The sequence below is a fragment of the Cyanistes caeruleus genome, chromosome 6 (assembly GCF_971803275.1).
Source record: "Cyanistes caeruleus chromosome 6, bCyaCae1.hap1.1, whole genome shotgun sequence".
Taxonomy (NCBI): Eukaryota; Metazoa; Chordata; class Aves; order Passeriformes; family Paridae; genus Cyanistes; species Cyanistes caeruleus.
This window is the reverse complement of record NC_141706.1, coordinates 65,330,585-65,357,208: the sequence shown is the minus strand read 5'-3', so window position 1 is coordinate 65,357,208 and position 26,624 is coordinate 65,330,585. Positions and strand designations below refer to the sequence as shown.

At 48.1% G+C, this 26,624-nt stretch overlaps 2 protein-coding genes across 10 annotated transcripts in view; one reads left to right on the top strand and one right to left on the bottom strand.

Moving 5' to 3' along the window:
- Positions 1-3,754, top strand: part of FBXO34 (F-box protein 34) — a 40,095-nt gene extending 36,341 nt beyond the window's left edge. For all 8 annotated transcript variants that reach the window (XM_086895508.1, XM_086895505.1, XM_086895507.1 and 5 more), the window contains one exon: positions 944-3,754. In XM_086895508.1, coding sequence (XP_086751634.1) covers positions 944-3,074 — 2,131 coding nt within the window. In that variant the 3' untranslated portion in view covers positions 3,075-3,754. The remainder of the gene's footprint in view (positions 1-943) is intronic.
- Positions 3,755-7,705: 3,951 nt separating this feature from the next.
- Positions 7,706-26,596, bottom strand: ATG14 (autophagy related 14). Of its 2 annotated transcripts, XM_086895514.1 has the most exons (11): positions 26,344-26,568; positions 21,580-21,642; positions 21,402-21,444; positions 20,916-20,997; positions 16,463-16,700; positions 15,556-15,785; positions 14,925-15,042; positions 13,688-13,778; positions 13,493-13,578; positions 10,538-10,634; positions 7,706-10,459 (listed from the first exon to the last, which is right to left on the bottom strand). In XM_086895514.1, the coding sequence occupies exons 1-11, from the start codon at positions 26,559-26,561 to the stop codon at positions 10,328-10,330; spliced, it is 1,398 nt and encodes a 465-aa protein (XP_086751640.1). In that variant the 5' UTR covers positions 26,562-26,568; the 3' UTR covers positions 7,706-10,327. The 2 variants fall into 2 exon arrangements, with proteins under 2 accessions (XP_086751640.1, XP_086751641.1); XM_086895515.1 differs by having other exon boundaries at positions 7,706-10,634; positions 26,344-26,596.
- Positions 26,597-26,624: the final 28 nt, after the last annotated feature.

Sequence of the window (26,624 nt, the reverse complement as noted above, 5' to 3'; positions counted from 1 at the left end):
GAGCTTGGAGTCTCCTGTGTGGCAGTGCCCCGGGCTCTGGCGTTCCCGAGCTTTGAATGGAAGGTGACTGTGGAGGTGTGACAGAACAGAGGAGTCTGGGGCTGCTGCTGCAGTGTCAGCAGCATCCATGGGGTCCTTCACAGCTCTGGAATTCCTGACTCTAAAATCCCATCCTTGAGAGTGGGTGTCCTCAGCTGGTGTCATGCTGCTGTCACTTTGGGGGGTGGCACCTGATGTATAACATAAGGGCTCTTATGGGAAAGTCACCAAATTTGCCATTATCAATATGCTAAAGGAAAGGTTTTGTTGCCCAGAGAAGCTGTGCCTGCTTCATCCCTGGATGAAGTGTCCGAGGATGGGTTGGTTGGGACTTGGAGCAACCTGAGATGTAGTGGAGGGTGTCCTGCTCATGGAAGGAAGCAGAACAAAATGACCTTTAAGGTCCCTTCCAACCCAAACCACTGTGTGATTTTGAGTGATACTAAGAGATTAGATATCTCCTGGGATCACTGATTAATATAATTACTCTTGCTAATTTCCCTTTTGAGCTTTAACCACATTTTATCTACCGAAAAGAGCGTGTGTGGTAGCTGATGTCCAGATAAACCTGTGACCCACGTGTGCCTTAGATCTGGATTAAGGAATGAACAGGCAGAAGGATGGCTCTAGCTCAAGAATGAACCACTAGCTATGTTTTCACAACTGATACAACTTAAACTGTAGGATTTCTCCTTGCAACTGCCTGGAAACAGATTTCTCCGACGGGAAGTTCTCTCCTACTGCAGGAAGTTCTTCAAGGGTGGATACTGCAGCCTTGGTGGCTCTTTTCCTTTCTCATGTGGTTCCTCTTGAGGTGTGGGCTGGTGCCTGCTCTGGGCCACCTTCTCTAATTCCAGACAGGCATATTTTGCAACTATAACTTCTTCCCTCTCTGTTTTTTCAGGGTTTCTGGTATGCACTTAAAGCCATATCTCAAGTTACAGAAGAAAGAGCGATCCCCAGAAATAAGCCAGGATTCCCTGCGAGGCCACCAGGGACCAACACAAGGAGAAAAATACACCAACTGCAGCAAACTGAACGTTTTCCCCAAACCCTCCCTCGTGACTCCATCTCAGAAGCTTCTGGGGATTATTTATCCAAATACTATGTGCAATATGAACGGCAAGGGCCCGGCGGACGGTCCAAGCGCAAGGGAAAAGAAGAACGCCCTGTCTGCGACGATCCACCAGGGAGAAGAAGGGGAAGGGCCGCTGGATGTCTGGGCTGTGGTGAAACCTGGCAACACCAAGGAGAAAATCGCCTTCTTCGCGGCGCAGCAGTGCAGCAGCAACACCCGCGCGGGCTCCATGAAAATCAAGAGCACGTGGGACATCGACGGGAGAACGGCCAAACGCAGGAAAAAATCGGTGGATCTTAAAAAAGCCAAAATCCAACTGGAAAGAATGAGGGAGGCGAATGCCAGGTGCTCCCAGCCGGAGCCTTTCGCCTGCGGCATCGAGCACTGCTCGGTGCACTTCGGGAGCGACAGCGGGGAGGGCGCGTTCCCGGGCCGCTCCCTGTCGGTGATCGAGATGGTGGCGTTCCTGGAGCAGCGGGCCAGCGCCCTGCTGGTGGACTGTGCCAAGACCTGCACGGCCGCCTCCGCCACCAGGCTGAGCGCCCAGCCCAAGGCCGCCCCGCCCGGCTCCGACCCCTTCTCCTCGGGCGGGGCGTGCGAGGCGGAGCGCGGCCCCGGCGAGCCCCAGGGCGAGCCCGTGCGCGTGCTGGACATGGTGGCCAAGCTGGAGTCCGAGTGCCTGAGGCGGCAGAGCGAGCGCGAGGCCGGGAGCCTCTCCCGCAACAACAGCTTCCGCAGGAACGTCGGCAGGGTGCTCCTGGCCAGCGGCACCCAGCCCGAGGGAGACGGGGGGAAGGGGGTCCCGGCTCAGGGGGGCGGCCTGGGGGAGGCAGGGGTGGCAGAGGCTGGCTACGGAGGTCGCTGCGGCCCTCTGGGCGCCACCGAGCTGTGGGATGGCGGCGCCTCTGCTCGGCAGCCGTTTCCTTCGGGGCTGGATACCCGGGTGGGGAATGTGAATTCGGGACTTGCCCACGCGGTGTTGGCGATGACAGCCGGCAGGAATGACACTGAAACGCGGATTGAGCCTCCCAGGGCTCTGCTGTCCCCGTGTCCAGCTGCTGCCAGGCTGCCAGCGGATCCCTTGCAGAGCAAGAATGCGACTGTTGATATGTCGAAAGAGCCTGTAATTTTCCCAAAGCATCCTGCTAGGAAGGAGCCCTTATGCATCAGTATATCAGTCACCAAGACAGAGGAAGGGTGCAGGAAGGAGAAGCTCTCCAGTTCTGGTGAGGATTCACTCCCAGGGAGGCTGTTTTTCCTCCAGGGTGAGCAGCCTGCTGCTCACGAGCAACAGCCACGGCGGGAGAGTATCCAGGAGAAGCCAGGGGAAGTAGCCCCAAACGAGGATGAGGATGCTCTGGCATCTGCCAGATCGTGTGTCAGAAGCAGTGTCCCTACAGAGCCATCGGCCCCTTCTGTCCCTCCCACAGAAGGGGCTTTGCAAGTACTTGACGCTTCCTGCCTAAAGCGGCAGGTTTCACATGACTTTCTGGAAACCAGGTTTAAAATCCAGCAGCTTTTGGAGCCTCAGCAGTACATGGCCTTCTTGCCTCACCACATCATCGTGAAGATCTTTGGCTTGCTTCCCACCAGGAGCCTGGTTGCCCTAAAATGCACATGCTACTACTTCAAATTCATCATCGAGTACTACAACATCAGGCCGGCGGACTCGCGCTGGGTGCGCGACCCTCGCTACCGGGAAGACCCCTGCAAGCAGTGCAAGAAGAAATACGTGAAGGGGGACGTGTCCCTGTGCCGGTGGCACCCCAAGCCCTACTGCCAGGCCCTGCCCTACGGGCCTGGCTACTGGATGTGCTGCCACCGCTCCCAGAAGGGCATCCCGGGCTGTAAGCTGGGTCTCCATGACAATCACTGGGTCCCTGCCTGCCACAGCTTTAACCGCGCGATCCATAAGAAAACCAGAGGAGCTGGAGCAGAGGTGGAAGAGGAATATTAGTGCACAAACACTTTCCTGCAAGATTGTTTGGGATAGGAGGAGGAGATTCTCATGCCTTGTGCTGTTTACAGTGTATATAATTGTCGTGATTTTTTTTTTTTTTCCCCACAGGGCTATGAAACTGCACATACTCAAACACAAGAGCCTTTACCTTTTAGATTAAAAGAGAGCTTTTAGTCCATCTCTGTAAATAACACTATAAAAACTAATTGTACATACAGAGTCTACAGCTGGCTGAACAAGGTAACCCCTACAATGCAGCTATCCCAGTGTTGCGGCTATAGGTGTGTGTGTTTTTAAGTGTCTTGTTTCAAAATCTGTATATCCTGTATAATATATGAATGTTTCTGAGAAGAAACTCTAAATAGGTAAAGGTCAACTTGTTTAAAGAAGCTGCAGACAACTTAACTGGACAACAAACTTTAAACTATAGAGCAGATCCATTATATTAGCGTGGCAGTGGATTAAAAAAAAAAAAAAAGAGGAATATTATTGTATAGTCAGAATATAAAAAAAAAAAGTTCTTGTCTACCTTACCCATGTTGTCTGGTTGGGTTTTTTTTTTGGTTCTTTTTTTTTTTTTACATAAATAAAATGTGCATTCTAGATCTGCCTTACCAGACATTCTCTTGTAAGACTTTTGCCCCAAAATAAAAATGCTGTAAAACACGTGGCAGAAACTTGGTGCTGTGCTGTAGTTCAGACGTGCAATGTGCTTTCTCTAGCAAACCTGTCCTGCTAACAAAGAAACAAAAACCCCCAGCTCTAGTACTTGGAGAACTCCCTGCTGTCAGAGTCACAGATTGCAGCTTTTCCTTTCCTTCCTGCCAGCCCTGGGTGCAGCAGAGGCTCCTTTCATCGGGAATTCTGGTGCTAGGTGTGTAAAGCTTGCAAAAACTTCCTCCTGCTTCTTGGCTCTTGTGTGGGCACCTGCCCCATTCCCTGGATGCTCAAGGATGGAGTGTGGGTCCAGCAGGATCAGTGTGGCGTTGCCTTGGCTCTGTGGTGTGCCAGAAGCTTTCCTATCTCTCTGTATGGAGTTTTCCCTTGCAAGAAGAATCCTTGCAGTGCTTTGCCCTGCCGTGCTGCTGCCCTTGGCCTCTCCTGCCAGTGCTGTGGCTCGCTGCTTTCCAGGGGAATCGCAGAGGTTTGTGCCGGATCAACGGCGATTCCTCGCGCTCGGGACGGGAGCGGAGCGCGGAATCCGTGGCAGAATTTCCCTGGATCCATTCCTGGCCTGCCATGCTGTGAGCCAGACCTCAGCCTCCCGGTACAGCCCTCGCAGGGTGGATGGTTTGGAAGCCTGGGAATGCACCTTGTTCAGTCCAGCAGCCGCATCCAGCTCCGTCAGGGGAGCAGCAGCCGCTTTCCAGGGAGCCCAACGGAGCCGTGCCTTTGCCCTGGCCACGTCCTTCTCTCCCCCACTTGCTGCTGTTGCTGTTCCTCTGCCCCTTCTCAGGGCACGGATGGACTCCTGGCTCTCACCATTCCAGCTGGAGCAGCCAAAATCTCTGACCTTGTGCAAGAAGAGCTGGTGCCACCTTCCCATGGGGCTCACCTCGGGCCTTCCTCTGCCCTGCCAAGCCCAGGGAGCCGCTGGAAAGGGCAGGGATGGGGTGGCCCTGTGCCTGGCTCATGCTGTTCTCTATCCTTCGGTGCTGGATCAGCAAGGTGTGGAAAACTGCTGCCTGTGGGGGCCAGGCTGAGCCACCCACCTCCACCTGCCCCGGGCTCCCAGGGAGTGACTCACCTGGTTTTGGAGCGTCAGGAGGACAAAAGAGGGTTTTGAAGGCTTTTGTTCTTTAACAGTGGGAGAAGGAAAATCGAGCCCTGGCAGCCTGAAATGTGGGTTTGGTGAGCTCAGGCTTTTCAGGGAGGTTTAAAGGATGTGCTGGTTTTATATTTTGCTTTCACCTGCTCCTGCCACCCACCGGGTGTCAGCCACCCCTCCCAGAGCTGCTCAGCCTCCCTGCACTGCAGACATGATGACAAGCAGGAGGAATGAAATTGGGAATCTGAAAGAAGGGTGCGGCTGCCTTGTAATCGGCTGGGAAGAGGGAGAGGAAAAGCGAGATCCCTCCTTAATCCCTGACTTCATCCTCTATCTAACAGGGTGCAGGCTTCACCCAAACTTCCATCTGCTCCCTCCAGCAGCAAAACAACCTCCAGGCTGTTGTTTTGCCAAAGCCATCGGCATCAAAGGCCTTCAGCTTAATTTTGATTAGGGGAAAAGGAAAAGAAGCTGCTTTCCTGCCCCCCCCACCCAAGACTGTGGAAAACTTGAGGCTGACAGCAGCGAGGAAAGTCCCTGTGAGGCTGGAATGGAGTGGCAGAGGAAAATATTTTGTAATTAGATAAGGGGCCAGTGAGGTCATTTTATTTGGAACAGGGTATGAGATTTTGTTGAACAAGGGAAAAAAAGAGGATAAAATAATATCATGAGGCTATTTTGTTCTTGGAGCAGGTAAATCCAGAGGACAACTTGCTATCTACCCTACCCCATCTCTGCCCTCCCCCAGGCTGGCTGGGGAGTGTGGGCAGGTTTATACATCATTTATTACGTTGTCTGCCGGAACTGTCCCTCCTGCACAGCGTTGCTGTTCAAAATTGTTTCATGGAGCAAGCTTTTGCAGCCAAAAGTGGGTTGGTTCTGAATGTTGCCATGCTGAGCTGCCTGCAGGCTTTTTTTTTTTTTTTTTTTTTTTTTTTTTCCTGTAACGTTGTAAAATGCAGATTTCTGTTTCCTTAAGGGATGGTTCAGGGAGAAGCCAAGGTCTGATGGATGTGTTAGGGTTTTGGTTTTTCTTCCTAAGAAGCAATTAAAAAAAAAAAATAAAATCCAGTGTTGGATTTACAAAGTTCAGTGTTTAGAACTGAGGATGAAGAACTGCACCATGTGCTTGACTTCCCTGCCTGGGAGCATTTGGAGTGTTTGGAGTGAATTTCCAGATAGGCCTGCGAAGTTCTTGTAATAACATTTCCATTGTCCATAAGCTTCCAGTTCTCATCAAGCTCTGGGGCTCTCCTGGCATGGCCAGCACTGAGAAAGCTGCCTGTGGCTGGGCCTTGTGGTTGGGTTCTTGCTCCATCCTGGCTGTTTCTGCAGCAGCTTTTGCCTTTGCTGGGCCCTGTTCCCTGTGGAGAAATCCTGGGATGCTGCAGCAGAGTTCAGTTCCTTGTGTTGGACCCAGGTCCCTTCCTGCAGCATCTGCCCCTGTGCCCTGTGCCCTGGAGCTGGTAAAGCCACGGAAAAGCTCCAAGGGCTGGAGCCCCTCAGCTCTGGAACCAGGCTGGGAGAGCTGGGATTGTTCACCTGGAGAGGAGAAGGCTCCAGGGAGAGCTCAGAGCCCCTTGCAGGGCCTGCAGGGGCTCCAGGAGAGCTGGAGAGGAACTGGGGACAAGGGATGGAGGGACAGGACCCAGGGAATGGCTCCCAGTGCCAGAGGGCAGGGATGGATGGGATACTGGGAAGGAATTCTTGGCTCTGAGGGTGCTGAGGCCCTGGCACAGGGTGCCCAGAGCAGCTCTGGCTGCCCCTGGATCCATGGAAGTGTTCCAGGCCAGGCTGGACAGGGCTTGGAGCAGCCTGGGACAGTGGAAGGTGTCCCTGCCCATGGCAGAGGGTGGAATGAGGTGATCTTTAGGTCTCTTCCAATCCAAACCATTCCAGGATTTCACACCTGCACAAAACTGCACTGACACATCCAAGCTGTGTCTCCACTCCCATTTCTTGCACGGTGGAAATGGTGCTGAAGCCTCACCCGGGGCTGTTTCTCCTTCCCACCTGCCTTTGGCTGGTCCAGGCAGTGCTGGTGTAGGGACAGGTGAGGGCATTATCAGGCTGCTCTTTTGCCACAAACCACAGTGGGCAGAGGCCAAAAGCTGCTGCTGCTGGTCCTGTTTAAGCAGAAGTGGCCTGAGCATTGTCTGCACGAGCTGAGCTCAGCCCGGACTTTGTTCTGCCGCTGGCCATGACCCGACTGTGCTGTGACCGAGGCCATGAACTGCCCCAGCTCTGAGTGCAGGAGCCCCAGGTGGCTGCTGCTCCCAATCCCGAGTGTCCAACAGCCAGGAATCACAGGGCCATCGCTCCTTCCCATCTGATACATCACAAAAATGCAGTGGGAGGGGTTATCTCGCCCCATGGTCCAGCAGCCTGTGACCCATGGGCTGCCAGGGCCCGTGGGCAGAGCCCTCCCTGCTGCTCTGACACCACTTCAATAACTCCATCCTTCAAAAGTCACCTTCTTGCATCCCAAAACGAGCCTGTAACAAGGAGCCTTTGCATTCAGAAGGAATCCAGCACCTGCAGAAACATCCCCCAGCACAGGAGCAGCCCCGAGCCAGGCTCACCCAAGAGGTTTATCCGTTTACATGTACATAGAGGGATGTGTGTGTGTGTGTGTGTGTGTGTGTAGTGCAGGACTCCACCCCCTGCTCCCATGGAGATGCAGTTATTTTATGTAAGAGTATTTTTTTAGAATGGGTATTGCTTATTCCACCGCTGTACAACTGATTGCACTGTAACAGGTCTGGTCCCTGTGATGCTTTGAAGGCTGGAAATTCTTGTGTTCTTTGCCCAGCACGGTGAAAAACAAACCACACGGAAATAACAGTCATAAATATACAACTTTAAAAAAATTACTGTTAAAGATTTATTGCAATAATACAATAAAATTTAGAAGAAAAAAAACCAAAAAAAAAACAAACAAAAAAACCCCAACAAAAACCAAACCATTTGTGTTTAGTTACATTTTAAGTCTGGAAGTTGCGAGAGAGGGGCCGCGAGTTTCCGCAGGTGAAAAAGCCACCCCCAGGTCCCCACCCCAGACCCTGCCCAGGCACCTGATTTTCAGCACAGGGCTGGGCCCCCAAAAATCAGGCTCTTCCTTGGCAGCCTGAATTGGCCACCCCAGGCCACTGGTCAGGACCAGAAATCCCAGCCCAAACTGAAATTCCCGTGTTCATGCTACACAAAATGTTTTGTAAACTCTCAGCTGGCTGCCTTCAAATATCTATAATTACAGATATTCCCATCCTCCCTCCCCCAACCCCCCAAACAACCTGGGAAATGAATCCTGGTGATTGCACTCAAGGTTTGGACATACTGTTCTTCCTCAGCTACACATGTGCAAAACTCTTTTAAAAAAACCCCACCACAACCTTGTGTTCTGTTACAAAAAAAGGTTCCATGAAAAGCCCCCTCTTAACACATCTGAACACCCTCACGGTGCCCTTGTGCACTCTCAGAGTATGACAGGGTTGGAAATAAATTATTTTGGAAAACATGGATATGAAATATATGGCTTAGAAAAGTTATTGTGTTGGATTTTCTTTCCCCAAGTTCAGTGACAGTGCATGAGGCTGAGTCATGGCCTGACCTTCCGGAGCTCAAAGCGCAAAGGCAGCAATGAAAAAGGGACTGAAATGCCTGTTAAAAAACAACCAAAAAAAAGGTTTTTAGATGGCGAGGTCCAGTGCAAAATCCATGGGGAAGCAGAAGGGGCTGGGCTGTGAGCCCAGTTTCCAATACTGGCGTGTGCTGGTTGCTCAGAGCTGTGAGTGATAAAGTGCTGTGAGCCACAGAGCCCAAAGGCCTGGGCTGGGCCTGGCAGCGGGGCTGGGGGCACTGACCCCCTCAGGCTGCAGCAGCCCAGGGGCCTGGGCTGTTCTCCTAAAACAAACCCAACTCTCAGAGCAGAGGAGCGGCAGGAGCGAGGGTGGTGTTGTCTGACAACGTGAGCAGAGTTAAGGGTCTTTGGTTTAAAAAAAAAAAAAAAAAGAAAAAAATTGGAAGAAACTGCTGACAAGAAATGCCCAAGCTCAGGGCTAAAGCTGCCGTGGAGGGGTGGGTGACACAATGTTCAGCCAGACCCCTGGCATGGGGCACACAGGTGTCACTGCCACACCTGGCTTCCCACCCCTCCTGGCTGGGGACAGAGGCAGCGCTGGCCAGCCTGGAGAGGAACAGAGAAATCCACCACAGCACACCCTGTGAGGAGGCTGGGAAAGCTGGGATTGGGCAGGGATGTGCCCTCTGTCACCACGTCCTCGTTTGGAGCTGTGTCCCCCCAAGCTGTGGGGCAGTGCCAGAAATCCTCCCTCGTGCAGGGAGGGCAGGAGGCTCTTCCCTGGCTGGCCCTGTGGAGGAACTGTCCCAGCTCTAAATGTAAACGTTGGAAGCTCTGCTGAGCAAACCCCCCGTGGGTGCCCCGTCCTGCAAGGCAGAGGAAGAGAAGGAGCCCTGGCTCACCGAGTCACCGTTCAGCACCCACCTCCTGGGGATCCATGAGCCAGCTGTGCCAGGGAAACCAAACCAGCTTAGCAGTCAGTAAACAACAAACCCCACCAAGAACATACAATAAAATAGGGTTAAAAACACGTGTAGTGTGGAGAGCGCGTGACTTCACCAAATTAGCTTGAAATGAGGTTTTTCTAATGCTAAAAAGTGGCAACGTGGTGTGGTAACCGATGGATATTATTGCAACAATGCAATTCTGCATCAGCATCGAATGTGGGTCTAGCAAGAGAATGTCCAGTGTTTCTTTGGTGTATGGTATTAAAGAGCACAGAGCCTGTGTGCCTCAGCACAACACAAAACTTCTACACCTACCAGTGGAAACAGCATGAAACGAGCCAGTTTTCTATGGCAAAACTGGGTAAAGATTCACAACCAAATCTAAACCAAGAGCAATTTGCTGTGTGAATTCCCTGTCCATGCTGATCATTTGTATTAAAAATATGGCAACAGAGATTAGAAAACATGTTAAAAATGCATAATTTTCATGTCCTGAATGAAAAAAATTTAGAAATACGCATTTTTGCATTATGCAAGACAGATTTAAAACACACACACAAAGGAAAACCCTGTAAGGAGTTAAGAAAGTGGGAACTGCGTTTGCACCACTGTCCAGACCGTGCCCTGAGCAGCCTTCCCTGCGCTCACCCCAATCCAAACGCTCCAAAATCTGTTTCTTCTTCAGAAAGTAGAGCTGGAGGTTGCTGGGTCCTTTCACAATCCTCGATGCAGACAGAACCGAGACACAAAGTGCCCTCGCGGAATCCGTGGGGAGCACGGAGCTCATTTACAAAACGGGGCCGTCACAGTCGTCTTGGGTAAATAAAAAGTTTTTCTCCGGTTTACAAAACGGAAGTCTGACCTTTCCTTTGTTCCAGGCACTACTTAACTGAACAGGTAAAGGTTGACTACAGCACAGTCAGGGAGGGGTTCCTGGCACAGCCCCCTGTGCCCGCTAGCGGTGCCCGGTGTAGGCCTTGAGCCACGAGGTGACCGAGGCGGCGGCGGACGAGATCATCCCGCCCGCGCTGCTGCTGGCGATGGGCTGGGACACCTGGGTGCTCTGGCTCTGCAGCATCTCCACCTGCTGCGAGGGGATGTCACAGAACCTGGGGCTGGGCAGGTTCTCCCAGTCCGTGCCCAGGTCCGTCTCCTCGTCACTCACGTGCTCGTCGCCGCTCTCGTCCGTCTCGCCCGCCGCGCTGGGCTCCACGAACTCCATGGAGTCCTCCAGGTCAGCGCTGATTTCAAAGGGGCCGGACCTGTGGGTGAGGACACGGTGCCATCAGTCCCTCTGTCCTCTCAGCACCCTGCTCTGGGCACAGCAGAGATCAAGTCTCTATCAGCTGGCAGAGGAACTGCAGAGGGAACTTGGTGTCACCGTGAGAACACAAACACTTGGCCGAGGAAGGGACAGGGTTCCAGACCACGGAGCAGGAATGCTGGGAGAGCAGTTCTGCTGTGGCAGGGATACAGAAACACACACAGAAAGCTACTGGTGATAACTCAGGGCTCCAGTGGTGGGAATCTTGCCTTGATGTGGAGCAGCTTTAAGTTCCAACACCAGCCCTGGCCAGGCCAAGAGCTCAGCTCTGTCAGGCTGTACCCTGCAACTTGCAGGTCTGGCACAACTCACCAGTGACTTCCCACTCTGCCCCAAGCAACACATCAACCTCTTTCTCACTCTGAGGTTGGCCAGACACCAGAGCAGAGAGGCTGAGGGGTTTCCCCTGGAGGCACTCCAAACCCCACCACACAGCATCACAGAATGGATCAGGTTGGAAGGCACCACAGTGGCTCATCTGCTCCAGCAGGGATATCCCAGAGCACAGGATTGTGTCCAGACAGCTCTGGAATATCCCCAGTGAGCGACATTCCACACTCTGTGATCTCTCTTCAGGACTTGGTCACTGCACAGGGAAGTTCTTCCTCATGTTCAGGTGGAACTTGTGGGCATCAGTTCCCACTCGTTCCTCTGGTGCCATTGCTGGGCCCCCAGGAGCAGAGCCTGGTCTGTCTGTGACCCTCCTGCAGACAGGGACAGACAGGGCTGAGGGCCCCTCTCAGCTGAGCAGCCCCAGCTCCCTCAGCCTTTCCTGGGCACTGGCTGTGCTCTGAGCAGGGCATGGGCTGGATCTCCATGGTCCTGCAGGGTCCCACCTGTGCTGTGACTCAGAGTTCCCTGCTGCCACTGCCTGGTGGGAGAAGCGATTGCATCCTGCCCCATCCCACTGCTTTGGGCTGCCCGTATTCCATGGAAAAACGTGGATTCCCCACAGCAAGCAGCGTCCCTGACAGAGTTCACTCCAAGCCAAAAACTGCCCCTTGAACATGAGCAAGAATTTGATGGAATCATGGAATCGTTTAGGCTAGAAGAGACCCCCAAGATCACTGAGTCCAACCATTTAACACAGGCAAGAGTTTAGCCAGCCTTAGAGGGAGAAGGAGCCTAAAGCAGTGATTTATCATGGGAAATATTAATCCAGATAATTAAAGCTTGGTAAAATTATAAGTGTATGAAAAAAGCAGCATATAAAGGAGATTGTCAGGCAACCACAGGCTAAGGTACCTAAAAGAAAATAAAGAGAGCTGGTTGCTGCAAACTTTGCAGCCAGCTGAGAAATTAAAGGCAAACACTCCTCTTTCATGGTCTGGAAAGGAATGGGAGTGCTGCCTCCTGGCAAAGCCTTTTGCTTAACAAGGCAACTCAAGAAGGGAGTCATCAGGGTTGAGGCCAGAAGAGACCATTAGATCATCTCAAGTGACCTCCTGTCTAACAAAGGCCACAGCGTCCCACCCGTTCTCCCTGTCCTGAGCCCAGCAACTCCTGCCTGATGACAGCATCCATTCCAGAAACTCATCCAGCCTTGAGAGGATGACAGAAGGAAACAGAATCCCCACCTTCATTCCTGTGGGTAATTAATGTCTCTGCTAAGTGCGCGGGCCGCATTTCAACCAGCTCAGACTCTTTGCTCCCAGTGGTGTCTGTAAAGCCATTCAGCAGCCTGGTGGGTATTTTATCCAGCTCTCCTGTAACCCTTTCTTTTACTCTCTGGACCCAGCTGATGCATGTGCAGCTCTGTGACACCTGCACAGGTGCCCAATGCAGCCCCTGGACCTTTTAGAGCAGCTGCTTTCCTTTGAGGACACAGCTCTCCATCCTCTGGGTATTTCCAGCACTCTATTTTCAGGCAAGCAGCAGCAAGCACAGATTTCTGTCCAAAATCTGTTACAAAGAAGTGATTCCCCAAGTCTTTGGGCTGAATCATAGGGATGTATCCAGAGAACACAAGGAAGTGGGAACAGGCAGCTCCTCTTAGTGGCACTGCAGGTTTTTGAATAAAACCAAATCCGTACAAGAGAACAAAGCAGAAAAGTAGATTTCAGAACATTGCTGTGTTTAAGGGGAGAATAAAACACCAGGCACATCAAACAAATATTTGCAGACTGTCTTGGGCACAAGTGACTTGTGTCTGGGTTATCCCAACTGGGCAATCAGCTGTTTGCTTTCTTATATTTAATTTGTAAAAAAAAAAAAATAAATTCTTAAACCTGGTGTGTGCAGGCCAGAACTGATGTTCTTTTCATCACGTTCTAAGCTAAGAGAACAGCTGTCTTTAATCTTAATTTACATATAAATGAACATTATTTGAAGGGTCAGCTTTGGTCTAGGCAGTTCATTGACTGGAAGTATTTTGGGAAAGGTTTGCTTGGGATTCTTTTCAGGGTTTGTTACTGGATGCTCTCAGGTATTTGCATGTTGGCAAGGCGTGGGCAGGGTCACCCTTGGAGAATGGGCCTGGCATTGGTGCTGCTGTTCCCTGGAAGGAAGGAGTTCCTGCTCCTGGGTGTAGGGAAAATAAATCCCTCATCAGCTGCAAAGCCTCCAGCTTAGCCTGCCATAGGCAGAAGCACAACAAACACACATCTGTGAAATTTAATTCCCTACTCACGAGCCCCTTTTTCTGTCCAGTCTTTCCTCCTCCTGGAACTACCCCGATTTCTGTGCCGAGGACTGATCCATAGGCACAGCAGAAGACAATTTCCCTCACAAATAACAAGGCAAAGGCATAAATTCAAAAGGGATTCAGCCATAGGAGAGTTCATATTTTTTTCTTACCTGCCCAAGTTCTCGGTGTCTGGGCTGACCAGGTACATGAGGTTCCTGAGGGTATGCAGGGGGTGCAATAGATCTAAATTTACATGCTGACATGGGGAAGGAAAAAAACCACATGATCAGGCCCTGAAGGTAACCAGCAGGCACAGCTGATATTTAAAATGCTATTTAAAGATATCAAATGTTCATTCCCCCTACCTGAGAGAAGCAGAGGTGAAGGATATTAGCATTCAGCTTCTTCACTGCCCGTGTGAACCTGTGTCTGCTGAGATTCTCTCCACAGAATTCACTGTTAAAACACCACACACACAAAAATACACAAGAAAGCAAAATGCTGTGAAAATACACTTACTGGAGGCATCAGTATTCCGTGCCCTGGCATCCTAACAAATCCTGGAGTAAAAATCCTTGCAGTGAGCACTTGTTCAAAGTCTACAACCAGTTTTAGAGTGCTGAGGAGATTAATATTAAACCTAGCAGGACTGTGAGCATTTTATCAACAAGCTCTGCTTGCCCTGGCCTCACCAGTTTCCACAGGACAGGTGGTGTGAACTGTAGGGAACTCAGATCCACCAGAGCCAAACAGTTTCAGATCTCCTTTAAAATCTTGCATCATTTCCTGTTCCCAACCTTTTCCTTCTGTGAGGGCTGAACACTCAAACAAAATCAGAAAATCACAGAATGGTTTGGGTTGGCCTTCAAGATCTGGTTCTAAACCTCCAGCCACAGGGTGGGGGAAAGCTGAAATCCTGCACAGCTTTTGTGCCCTCACTTTGACAACCACTGTTTTAAAACACTTCAAAGAATCTCAGCAGCACCTCTGGGACCCCTGGCAGTCTGACCAGGTCTGCAGCTCCTTCTGTACAAGATCCCACAGATCCTTCTGTGCTGCTCCACACAGACACCAAAATTCTAACAGTGCTCTTCATCCCAAATGGGGTTTATGCAGTGCACTCCTAGGTGTGTTCCCCGTGGGGGTTTTATCCCATTGGGAATGACACCATTATCCCACTGGGAATTACAGCCTTTAATATGGCTGCCATGCCATATGATGGGACTTGTCCTACAGCACAGGAGGCAGCAGAGCTGTTCAAGAGCTGCTGGGTTGGGCTGGGATTTTGTGAAGCACAGTGGGGTCCAGTAAAATGAAAAGTTCCATTCATGCAAGTGCCATTTCATCTCTCATTTGTGGATGCTGAATATGACAATTAGAGAGGTGTTATTTGCAACTGTGAGATGGTTGGTCTCCCTCTCAGGAAGTAAAAAAGGAGGGAGGAACTGTTAACTGAGGTGTAAAATCCTGCTATCCCTCCCCTCAAACAGCACAAAAATCCATGAGCCACCTATGTTATCAAAAGCTGTTCCAATTCATGACTTTCTTCCTCAAATTAAACTGATCTAAGGTCACTGATTCCTCTGCTGTGTTTTTACTTGCCTGTTGCAGAGCTTCTTGGGAAGATTTACATCAAGTATGAGAGACAAAGTGTTAACAAGCTGAGTTGCATAGCACAATGCAGCACTGATGGTATGAGCAGGGTTATTATGTTCCATATCTGAAAGAAATAAAAACAACATGAAATCTTTGTTTTAAATGAATCCTTGGTGGGTGTGTTAATATGTTCCTGGAGTCTACTCTGGAATATGTCATTTCTAAGTATGGAGAACAGCCTGAATCTAGCAATCATTTCCAGTGAAATCTGTCAGAAGTTGGAAGAAAATAGTAATTCTTGGAATTCCTTTTAAGATGATGACATGTGAACTGTGTCAAAACTGTGAATAATTAAGTTTCTCTATTTCACTGTGCTGTGCATCCCAGGGAGCATTTCATTCAAAAGATTTCAGCAGAATAATCATAAAATCACAGAATGGTTTGGGTGGGAAGGGACTTTAAAAGACCACCTAGTTCCAACTGGGGAGGGAATCTTCTCCTAAAATCCCTACTCTGGCATTTATTTATGCCTCAGGATGAGAACAAATGGACTGGTCTACTGCTCCTCAGTGCCTTCTGCTGGCACCCAGAGCTTCTGGAGTGTCCCAGCTGCCTAAAACCAGGCCTTGCCCCTTACCAGGTCCCTGTGTAGTCTTCTTCTCCTCCACCCAGCTGTAGTAAGCTGAGTAGTCCCCGTTGTTGGGGAGGATGATCCAGGGCCCCGTGATGCTGATGCTGGTGTCCCCGTTGTGGTCGTCACACACCCACCTCCCGGACAGGTACGTGGTTCTCCGTGCTTCTGCCAGCTTGCTCACAGTGCTGGAGGTCATGGCATTGTCACTCTCTGAGGACACATCTGCAGGGTCCCTGCAGGAGCCACAAGGGGTTGAAAAAAGGTGGTTGAAAATAGAAGCAAAGTTGGATTTGGCAGGCCCTGAGCCAGATTTCACTCGAAGCAAAGTGCCGGTCAGAACGCTCCTGCAAAACTCCTCAGTCCCAAAACTTCTTTCATTTGTTCTGAGGTTTTTAATTGGCTATTTTTGTAGAATCCAGGAATGGTTTGGGTTGGAAAGGACCTTATAGACCACTTCTGAAAAACTCCTCACTCCAGGAGTTCATTTTCTCCAGATTTCACATTCTCATTCATGCTTCATTTTCTCTGGGACTTTTAATTACCTGCTTTTGTAGAATCCTAGAATGGTTTGGGTTGGAAGGGGCTTTACAGACCATCTCATTCCACCCCTGCCATGGGCACGGACACCTTCCACTAGACCAGGCTGATCCAAGTCCAGCCTGGCCTTAAACACTTCCAGGGATAGGGAATCCATATTTTAAGGAAGTTTAACTCTGGACACGCACCTCAGATCTCTCAGCAGGGAGATGCAAGCATCTCCTTCAGATTCAGATTCTTCTGTGGGTGAGAACACAACTCCTCCTCCCCACAGACCCTAAGGGAGGCAGACCACCTATCTTAGACTGACACAACTCCTTTCTGGCTGCCTAAAGCCAAGCCAAATGATCCCAAAAGGACAAGCATGCCATACCTCATGCTTGTCTTCACCTCTTCGATGGGAAAGATGACCGAGGTCAGCTCCAGGATGTGCGTCCGCCGCAGGTTTGCCAGGTGCTCGTACTGCGTTTTCAGGTCGTAGGTTTTCTTCTCCACCAGGTCTCCCAGCTTCCTGTTGTGCTTCTGGATCTTCTCCTTCTTCTCCTGGTGCCTCTGAGCCCTGCGATAATGCTTCTGGTTCTCCTCTTTAATCCTCAGCAGCCCCTCCGTGTCTGTGAGAACAGCAGCAGATGTTATCCCTTGGAAAAGGAGCTGGGAGGTGCTTGTAGGAAAAACTTGAGAAAAGCTTTATTAATATTTATGGAAAACAAGATCTGTGGCAGCTTAAAACAGAAAACCCTGCTAAACTATTAACTTCTTCCAGCTGCTCAGTGGTACAAACTTTTTAATCTCCTCTGAAGATCTCCAAAGAGACTGCAACTGGGATTATTCTTTCCCTATCTTTTACCCAGCTATTTTTGGATTTGGAGCACAAAAGCCAAGATTTCCCAGTTTAATTAAACTCCTGAGGTAATCATCCTGACAGAAATAGCCTGACTGTACACGTTTGCATCATGCTGGCCAAAAAAGCCCTGCCCTGCTTGCAGCCAAAATCAAGTGCAGATAGCATCTTCATTCACCATTTCTGGCTCTTCTGCTGCCGTTAGTGTGGGTTATTTGGGCTTCACTCCTGGATGTGCTCTCACAGCCCCTGGATCCCAACAGTGCAGGCTCCTTGTTCCCACAGGGAACACTGGCTATTTCCCTTTCCACTCACAAAATGGGAATTGTGCTCCTGTGCTGAAGTGCTGCAACTGCCTGGATTCACTCCACGTGTCAGGCACGCTGAGGCTTGGAAAAACACCCTACAAGAGAGTCTGGAAGTATCCAAGGTTGGGCCTGATGATCTTAGAGGTCTTTTGCAACCTTGATGATCTTACAGTCTGCTAATTCAGGTATAAAATAAGCAGCTGCAGTAATGCTCCCCCAAACAGACAGACAGTCAGCCACCTTTAAAAGCACAGGGAAAGATCTGTGCCCTCCCCAAATAAATGTTAAAAACTCTCCCTGTGCCCTAGTTTGAAGTGTGCCTGCCCCTGCAGACACAGAGGCTGCTCTCTCTGAACATCAGGAATTATTTCCAGTCATCTGATCTGCTGCAATTCATGGTGTGTTGGTTAGGAAGGAAGATCTGGTATGTGGGAGATGAGAAGTCCCAAATTAAAGGAGGTGAGAAAAGCTCCTCCATGCAGATAAGAACTAATAATCCTCAGGTTTATATAATATAAATAAGTGACCCTTGTCAAAGGAGCAATAGAAAAATCCACTTTTCTCTGAGCAATACCAGAATTCCTATGTGTCAGCTGTAATTCCCTTTCCTTTAAACAGTCCTGCAACATCAACAGAAAATCAATTAACACTTGTATTCATAGTCCCAAACTCTCCCTTTGCCTAATGAGCAAGAGACAGAGGAGGAGGAAAACATCCATCTGTTCAATTTTCACATTCATATTCGACTTGAAAGGCTACTTTTTCAGAGTGAACTCCCTTCCCTGCAGGTCCAACAGCAATTATTTGGGAGCAGGGGAGACACTGCACTCACGTTTCCTCCTCAGCAGTCCCAGTGCATAAACAATTGTCCTGCTCTGTGCACAGCACCTCTGCTTTATGACCCAGTTTATGAGGTGATTGAATACCTGTCCCCAGGAGTACTTCAGGACAGCATTGTGTCCCACACACCTGCACTGCCTGATAAATGCAAGCCCAGGCACACTGATCTCTGCCCAGAGAGCTCTGCCAGGTATTTGCAAGCCTGTCTCCTTGAACTGTTCTGCACAGAAAGAAGGCAAACACACAGATTTTAAAATATTATTTTAAGCACCACCAATTATTGAGGTCTCCAAGAGAGTCAACTCCAAAAGCAGGAACCCAGTGTTCTAGAAATGGTTTTTATTTCAGAAAATTAAACTATGCCACATCCAAGAGCAGAGAAACAACCTTTTCACACTTTTCAATGTGGCCCAAAAGTGACCAAGTTGGATCCTGATGTTGGCTACTCACAGCTGGAATTCATTTCTGGACTCTCTCCAAAAGCAACTGAGCTAACAATAGGTTAGTTGGGCAATAGTCAGCTCAGTTTCTAGGTTAAATCTAATCAAATGCACTGTGAATCAGGAGAAGTTGCAAAAGTTGCAGATAATAAATTCCACAGAAGAGTGGGAAAATGGAGAACTCCACTCCCTAGTTGGTCCTAACACTCTGCCATCTTCAGAACAGAGCATTGTGAGAAAAGGTGATTTAATTCCTTAAATTCACATTCATTTCCTCTTTTCCTTTCTTCACAGGCAAAAGACAGAAAGTAATCTAATAATCTAATCTAATCCCTATAACAATAATCTTCTATCAACTGAAAAGTTTGTTTTTCTTCAACTTTCTCTTCTCTAAACCAAACATGAATTTTCTTAGCCATTCTGTTTCATTTCCAGTTCTCAGATTTTGCCCAGGTGATTTGTATCTTTCTTAAATTGTTTAAATTGGACACCAGACTTCCACTGAAGCAACAGCAATACCTGACACAGCAGGATAACTGCTTCCATCTTAAATACAGCACTTGCATTAGTTAACCCAGAAAGAGGCCTGAACCTTTCTGGAGCAGCACAAGATTGATAATTTTTATTTAATTTGCAATTCCCCAGATCCCTTCCTGCTAAATCTCACCACCATCCCCCATTCTGGGTTTGTTTCTCTTTACAACAATGTATACCTTGATTTTTGTCCTTTTTAGATGATGCTGTCTATTTATCTGCACGATTTTGAATTTGGTCCTGATCTCCAGGAGTCGTTTCACCATCCAGCCTGGCTTCCTCCATTCCACCCTCTATTCTACTTAGCTATTATGGGAAATACTGAAGAGATCTGGGGCAGGAACTGGCTCCTGCTGAGCTCCACCTGTCTCACCTCCTCAGCTTGACCAGTGTCCCTGCTCTTTGAGTGCAGCTTTTATAACCTTTTGTGATGACCTTGCAGGGGTTACACCCAGAGCAAATTCTGTTTGCTCACAAGACAGATTCAGACAGTGCCCAAATCCAAGTTATGTGCAGCTTCTGCCACATCCTCCACTGCACCACTTGATCTCCAGACAGGGGGTTGATTTGACACGAATATCATGACATAAATAACAAAACATAGATTTGACATGAATATCATAACCAAGTGATGCCAATTTTTAACTACCTTATCTGTCAGTTATCAGCAAAGCCCCTCCAGGTCTGTTAGAGGATGCCTGTGTCATCACTTTGAGGTTCTCCCTTCCTGCACCCTTTGAAAGCAGGGAGTTTTCAGCTTCCTCAGACACCCTTGTCCCCTCACGTGTTCCCAAGCACTCCACAGACCACTTCAGCTTCAGCTTGTTCCTTAAATGCTTAAAATGCTCCCATAAAGCAAACTAATGTGCAGCTGTCTGTTTCCTTTCCTCAGCCTGCAGTCCTCTCATGATGTAAAACTTAACCTGGCTAAGCAGCTGATCACATTTTCTTTGCAGGAAGATGAAACAAAGGCAGCACTGAACGAATGCTTCAGACTTCTCTGCACTGTTATTTGCTCTCTTTCCTGTTAATTAACAAACTTGTCTGCTCCTTCACCTTTTCTTTATCATCCATTCATTATTGTTACTATCCATCCTCCTTAATAATTGAAAATAATTTTGCATCTCAGCTTTTTTGATTTTTCACCCCAATTATTTAAAATTATTTATAAAGCTAATTCTTTATGAGTCTTCTCAGGTTATGCCTCTGCTTCCATTCTCTGTATGGCTTTTCTTGAATTTCAAGCTATAAAAATATCCCAGATTCAATCAATATGCTTCTGAATATGCTTCCTCTACTTCCCTTGCATGTAGGTGGTAAGGAGAGCTGCATATTCTCTTCTGAAAAATGACCCTGCAAATTTAGTGTAAAAGACTTATTTTTTTTAATTTCAAAAACTGAAGTTTCTGAATGGAGCCTACACTGTATTTCAGTGACTCTTGCTCAAGTAGGATTATAGGATTTTCAGACAGGTGTGGGTTAAAATTCAGCAGTTTCAGGAAATCTGTGACAGCTGCAGAGCTGTTTGCTCCTCTTTATCAAGAGGAAGTGATCAGAAACACTACACTGAATAAAGCCATCTCTAGGGACACAGCCAGAGTCACAGGCTGCTAAGCATTTGCTCTTAAAGCTGTTGCAAAACCATCTCCATCCAGCTGAATAATGTCTGCTGTTTGCTAATTAAAACCCAAGCATAAAAAGGCCAAAATCCACTCAGTGATTTGCCTTCATGTTGATTTAGGAAGTGATGGTTTTGAAATTCACCATTTTTTAAAAACCTAACGCTCAAATTCACCTCAATTGATTTTTCACTCTAAGGCACAGGGAGTTTTTCCACATCACAAAAGCACAGGCATTACTCACGTCTTGTCATTTCATCATTTTCTTTGCAAATGGTCTGTTTCAGCTGCTCAATCCTCATCTTGCACGACATTATTTTCCATCTCTGAAAAAGAACATTCGGCAACTCTAGGGCACAAACGACTTCAAACACACTGAACTAATGATTAACAACAAAGCCAGCAGCTTTAATGCAAAAGTAGCAGGATGCTCTTGAATGGATCAAACAACTAAATATTTCATACAGTGTTCTGTGCACAGAAGAATGCCACAAACAAAACGAGTGCTTAGCATAAAGTCAATCGGTAAAATAAGTTATTGAACAAACATCTAGTGAGAAATGAAAAATTCAGCTTGGAACACTCTGCTGGGCAGAGCCCATCGCAGTTTTGCTTACAACAGGCTATTTGGGAAAGCAACACAATGCCCTCAAGGTAAACTGTAACTTTAAACTATGAGATCTAGGAATTTGGAGAGTTTAAAAACCATGGGACGCTTGGAGCAACTCACCAGCTGATCAGTTATTTCTTTCCCTTCCATGGCCTTCAAAACACTAGAGGAAAAAACATGATTGAAAGTTTTATGACTATCTGGACTCTGTCTGCCTCCAGCAACAGTGTGTTAAAAGAGACTTTTTCATTTTATGAGATCTCTTAGATTTTAAATCAATTTAATAAATACAACTTACTGTTTTTGGAATTCTCTCTGTTTGGTTTTAAGATGCATAAGCCTCTCTTTCTTGTCTGAAAACCTGGAAGAGATTAAATTCTTTTATTGGTATTTTGCACAATTTCAGCACTGTAAGTTGTCTGAAAAAGATAATAAAATTGGAGCTTGGGGATGCTCCAAACCTCAGCTATCTGTCTTCATCTTGGGAAGTTAATGGCTCAATGTGTAAAACTCTTGCAGAACTCTAGAGCATGTGTCTCACTGGAATTGCAACAGAACCTCTAAGCTGGAGGAACACCAGAATGTCAAACTATCAAACAAATAGTAAAGTACTGTTATTTCTAGATTTATAGCTTAGCAAGATCAGTATTTTGTGTGTTACAAAAAACACTGAGTACTTTAAAAGCCTTCAGCCACTGGAGAAATTAACAGTATTATTTCACATAGCCCATGACCCAAATGTCTGCTTCAGCTCTGCTTCACTGGATTCTAGGGTATGGGAACTGACCAGAAAGGAATATTTCAGGATTCATCATCCTGTGTTTTCACCCTTTGAGTATACAGAAGCCACATTCTGCCCCCCTTATTGTTCCACAATTCATTCTATTTTCCTATGCAACATACAGAACTGACAATTCCACTCTAACAAAGTTGTGACATTTGCAGATGTCCCCAGATCCCTGGAAGTGTTCAAGGCCAGGCAAGATAGGGCAGGAAGGTGCCTCTGCCCATGGCAGGGGTTGGAACTAGATGGTCCTTAAGGTTCCTTCCAACCCAAACCATGTAATTTTATGATTTTACCTTCATTTCATGGATATTTAAGCTTTATTTAGAAAGAATGGTACACTAAGCCTTGACAGGATGACATCTTGGATTTCCCTCTCTGTTACTCTGCGGGTTTGGTTTCAGGTAAAACTTCAAAATGCTTCACTTTTTTTATTCAAGTGCTGAAATCTGAAAGCTTGGTGACTACCTTTGGATTCAGAGCATGTGTAACCACCCTCCCAGATGACATTAGCATTAAAACAACAAAACCACTGGCTGCTGCTTCTGTAGTCAAGCAAAAGAATCTGTTTTCCTTCCAAAACAAACCAAAACCAAATGCAGGTGCTTGGCACAAAAGCCAGAGGCCACACGTGAGCTGGAGGAATGTGGTGCAACTGGAGCCCAGCTGCTCAGCCCAGCGTGTCCCCTCTTCCTGTGTGTCCTCACCCCAGGAGTCACCCTGGAAATGACAAAAGGCCCTGCATGAGCCTCCTGTTTACCACAGAGCAGTGCACACCTACTGCACCCCGACTTTTGGCTGCCACCAAAAATCCCCTGGCCCAGAAACAGAGCTCAGCAGCCACACAGGCAGAGCGCTGGGGTAATTTGGCAATTCCTGGGCTCAAAGCTGGATTAATGGGCACAGGCTCTGAAGAGAATTACCCAATTGCCATCCATCACATTAGCAAAAAGTTGAATGATGTGTCAAAGAATACAGGAATAAATTAAGTTCTGTGGAGAGAAGACAGAAATATTTGTGGAAGCCTGTAGAAATTCGCTGCCGGAGCGCGTGGTGAGCTGGATGTCGAACAGCTCCTACCAACTTCTCCAGCAGGTTTCTCCTAAGCAAACATTTCCATTTCTTTATATAGCTCTGATTTCAATTGCACTGCATCCTGCAACTCGTTTCTCTTTATGTATCTTTAGCCTTTCAATTTGGCAAAGAAACAAAACTTGGGATGAATTATTATAGGAACTCCCATAAAATGTAAACTGAGATGAGAGAACGTCTTGAATTACCCATGAAATGTTTGTCTTTCCTCAAGTCTTATCACATTAAGGTGAGATTTTCTGTGGTTGCCTGGCTTATTTCCACATGTTCATGATTAGAGAGAAGTAACCAGAGAGAGTGGCTTCCTAATCTACAGGAGCTGATAATTGCTGAAGGAGTTGAGGGCACTATATCCACTGTAACTCCCTTGCTGAAAAAAAGTCGCTATTCCTAATCATAACCCATAGCTTGGAGAAATTAGCCAGGCTCAGACGTCACAATTACATTGTCTTTGGCTTTTGCCATCTGCAGACACACAAAGCAAAACAATTCAGTAGTCTGGGAAACACACTGTGAGAATTCATGCACATGACAGGCTGGAGGACACTCCTGGGAGGAAGAAGAACCTTTGAGCTGAGACCAACATCAAGATGCCAGCTTGGCTTTTGAATATACAACACATTACTCATGAAAAGAAGGATGACAGTGACTGTTTTACTGGAGGACTTCTGGACTACTCATCCTTAATTGCAGCTCTCCTTAAGTAATTAATCTTAACAGCTGAGGAGCTCCCCCTCACAGATATGGGGTGTGATTTTTGCCAGACAGATGAAAAACTTCCAATTTTACTGTAGCTCTTCTAAAAATTAGCACACAAAATAGTCCCAGGAAATCTGAAATAATTGGAACATGAAATTGTTTGTCTTCATATAAGGAAAATTCACAAGAAAATTCTAAAAATAAACTACTGTTGGATACAAGGAGTAATGCTTGGTTTCTTTATATTTAACCAGGAAATTAATGATCCTTTTCTCCCATCTGTAACACTTTAAAAAGACAAATGGGAGGCCCAAGTGCCCCCAAACACTTCCATGTTCTGAATTTTGCCACTCAGCAAAGCCCTTGTCATGACACTCCTCCAGCGCTGGCTGATCTAAAATTAACCCAGGTACTACTAGAAGGCATAAAATAAACAAATAAATAATGATGGCTGTAAACACCAGCTGAAAGGCAGCCAGTGAACTGCACCTGTCCCTGCATGGCTTTGCCCTGGTGGTGCTTGGTCACCATTTCAAATATCTCCCCCTCTCCCAGGGCTCACATCACAAGAAATTCAGAGACACTCACAAAGAGCAAACAAAGAAAACTGACCTCTTCCTCACACTTACATCAGTCATTCCAAATATTAATTAGGGAATGCAAACAAAGTATTTCAGGCACAGTTTAAACATAATCCCATTATCCTCAAAACCCAAGCTTTTGTCCTACACAGTGTTCCTGCAGCCATGGAGGATATTTAGGTTGTCAACACAGTGTTATTCATAGAGGTGTGTTATTCCTTTAATTCATTTAAATAAATTTGCCATTTTAAATGACTTGCACAACTGCAATTCATTAATGGAAAAGTTCTGAGCAGCAGGAGAAACAAAGCCTGGGGAAATGGAGTGTGTAGGGAGGCCCCAGGTTAATACAACAGTACTGACCCCCCAGAGATGGAACAGTGATCCAGGCAGGAGAGGGGGAAAAAAAAGACCAAAAAAAAAAAAAAAATAGATTTAATCCTTGCAGTTAAAAACACAATGTAAATATACAGGAGCTTTTCCAGCCACAGATAAATGGGGCAGTGAAAGCTTCTCAGGAGGATGCAGTGACAACTGTCAGACAGAAAAGCTGATCCTGTCTCATGTGAGAAGATAAAGAAGGTTTTCTGTTACACTGCTGCTTCTTTGGCTAAAGCTGCTTCTTTATGACTTCATTTTTCTGATGGGCAAAGGCTTCTTAAGCCTTGGTTAATACAGAACAACAGTGCTTCAACTCTAACAAAAGCTACAATTGAATTTCTATAATTAAACCTGATATTTAGCCAAAAACTTAAGGCTCCAAAAGAGACAGGAAAAAACCCAAACTTGGTTTATGTTCCAAGCTCCATATCCAATCTTTTAATAGAACCTGCAGAAAACCCCAAGCAGTCTCACACAACTACACGTTTTCTACCTATTTTAGAAAGGCTAAATCTAGTTTGTGGTTCTACAACACAGCTTTTTTATATTAAAAAAAAAAAGGGAAAAGCCATCCAGTGACAGACTAAAGTCTCAATTCTGCAAGCTGTGTCACACTGGCTGAAAGCTCTCCCGTGGATGTCGATGGGTGAAAGGCACTGCTGTCCCCTTGTTTCTGGGGACACAAGGAACCTTTGGAGCGAGGACACCAGCACCCCACCCGCTGCTTGCCACCTTCCCAAAATAGCTCCAGGAATCGCTCCCAACAGCTGCTAACCAAGCTGTGAGAGAGGGACCAAGAGCACGGTGCCAGCCAAGAATCAGAGCCATTCCAGACACGGCACTGGGAGACTTTGTAAGAATCTGGGATGGACACGCTGTGAACAACAGCGACGGAGGAGCCATCTGAGTCATATCATGAGAAAATTTGTTTATGGGCATAGCACTCACCCAGCCTCCCTCGGGGAGAGCCAGTGCTCCGAAAGGAGCAGGATGGCACACGATTAACTCAAGTGGAGTATTTTTTTTGTAATGCTAAAGGAGGGGGTGTTCACGTTTATGCGTCTACACACAACAAAACGTTTGGTTTCTTTCTTATACACCTTCCTCATTTCGCTTAACGATTCAGGAAACTCCTGTTTCAAGGAGTGTTGACGAAAACAAGTAACCCGTTTGAAATAACACTGGACGGATTTCTGTGCCCTGAACTGCCTGGAGCTTCTGTACGCGACACGGAGACCTCTGCACCTGACTGTGTGAAAGTCGGGGTGATTCCTTAATTATTATTATTAAAGCGATTATCATTTCAAGGCCCGTGCCGGGGGTCCTGCTATGTCCGCCCCCAGCCCCGGGGTGGGCCCGGCAGCCCCCGGCGCGTTCCCCCGCCCACACCCTGAGCCCCGGGACAGCGGGGAAGGGGCAGAACCCGGCCCCTCATGCCCGAGGCACAGCCCGAAGGGCCCCCGAGGCGAGGCGGCCGCGGCAGGGCAGGGAGAGGCCGGCCCGTTCCCCTCAGCACCGCCGGTACCTCTCGGAGTCGCGCCCGTCGAAGAAGACGAAGTCGCCGCTCTGCACGCACTTGGCGCAGGTGAGGCGGCGGCGCGTGGTGTTGCAGAGCGGGCACCGCTCCACCGCCACGTAGAGACCCTCGGCGTCCTCCTCGGCGCCCCGCAGAGCCCCGGGCCCGGCCCCGCTGCCCCCGCCCGGCCCCGCGGGCTGCGGCCGGCGGCCGCTGGGAGCCGCCATGTTGGGCGCCGCGGGTCACGTGGGACGCTGTTGCCGGGCAGGGCATTGTGGGAAGGGGCGCTG

Bases quoted from the DNA above. Each gene is read 5' to 3' on its own strand.
- ATG14 (XM_086895515.1), bottom strand. From the start codon at position 26,561: ATGGCGGCTCCCAGCGGCCGCCGGCCGCAGCCCGCGGGGCCGGGCGGG. The intron at 21,445-21,579 runs GTAAGTTGTATT...TTTTTCCTCTAG, and splicing joins CAGAGAGAATTCCAAAAACA to TGTTTTGAAGGCCATGGAAG. The intron at 10,635-13,492 runs GTAAGAAAAAAA...CCTCACCCACAG, and splicing joins GACACCGAGAACTTGGGCAG to GTCCGGCCCCTTTGAAATCA.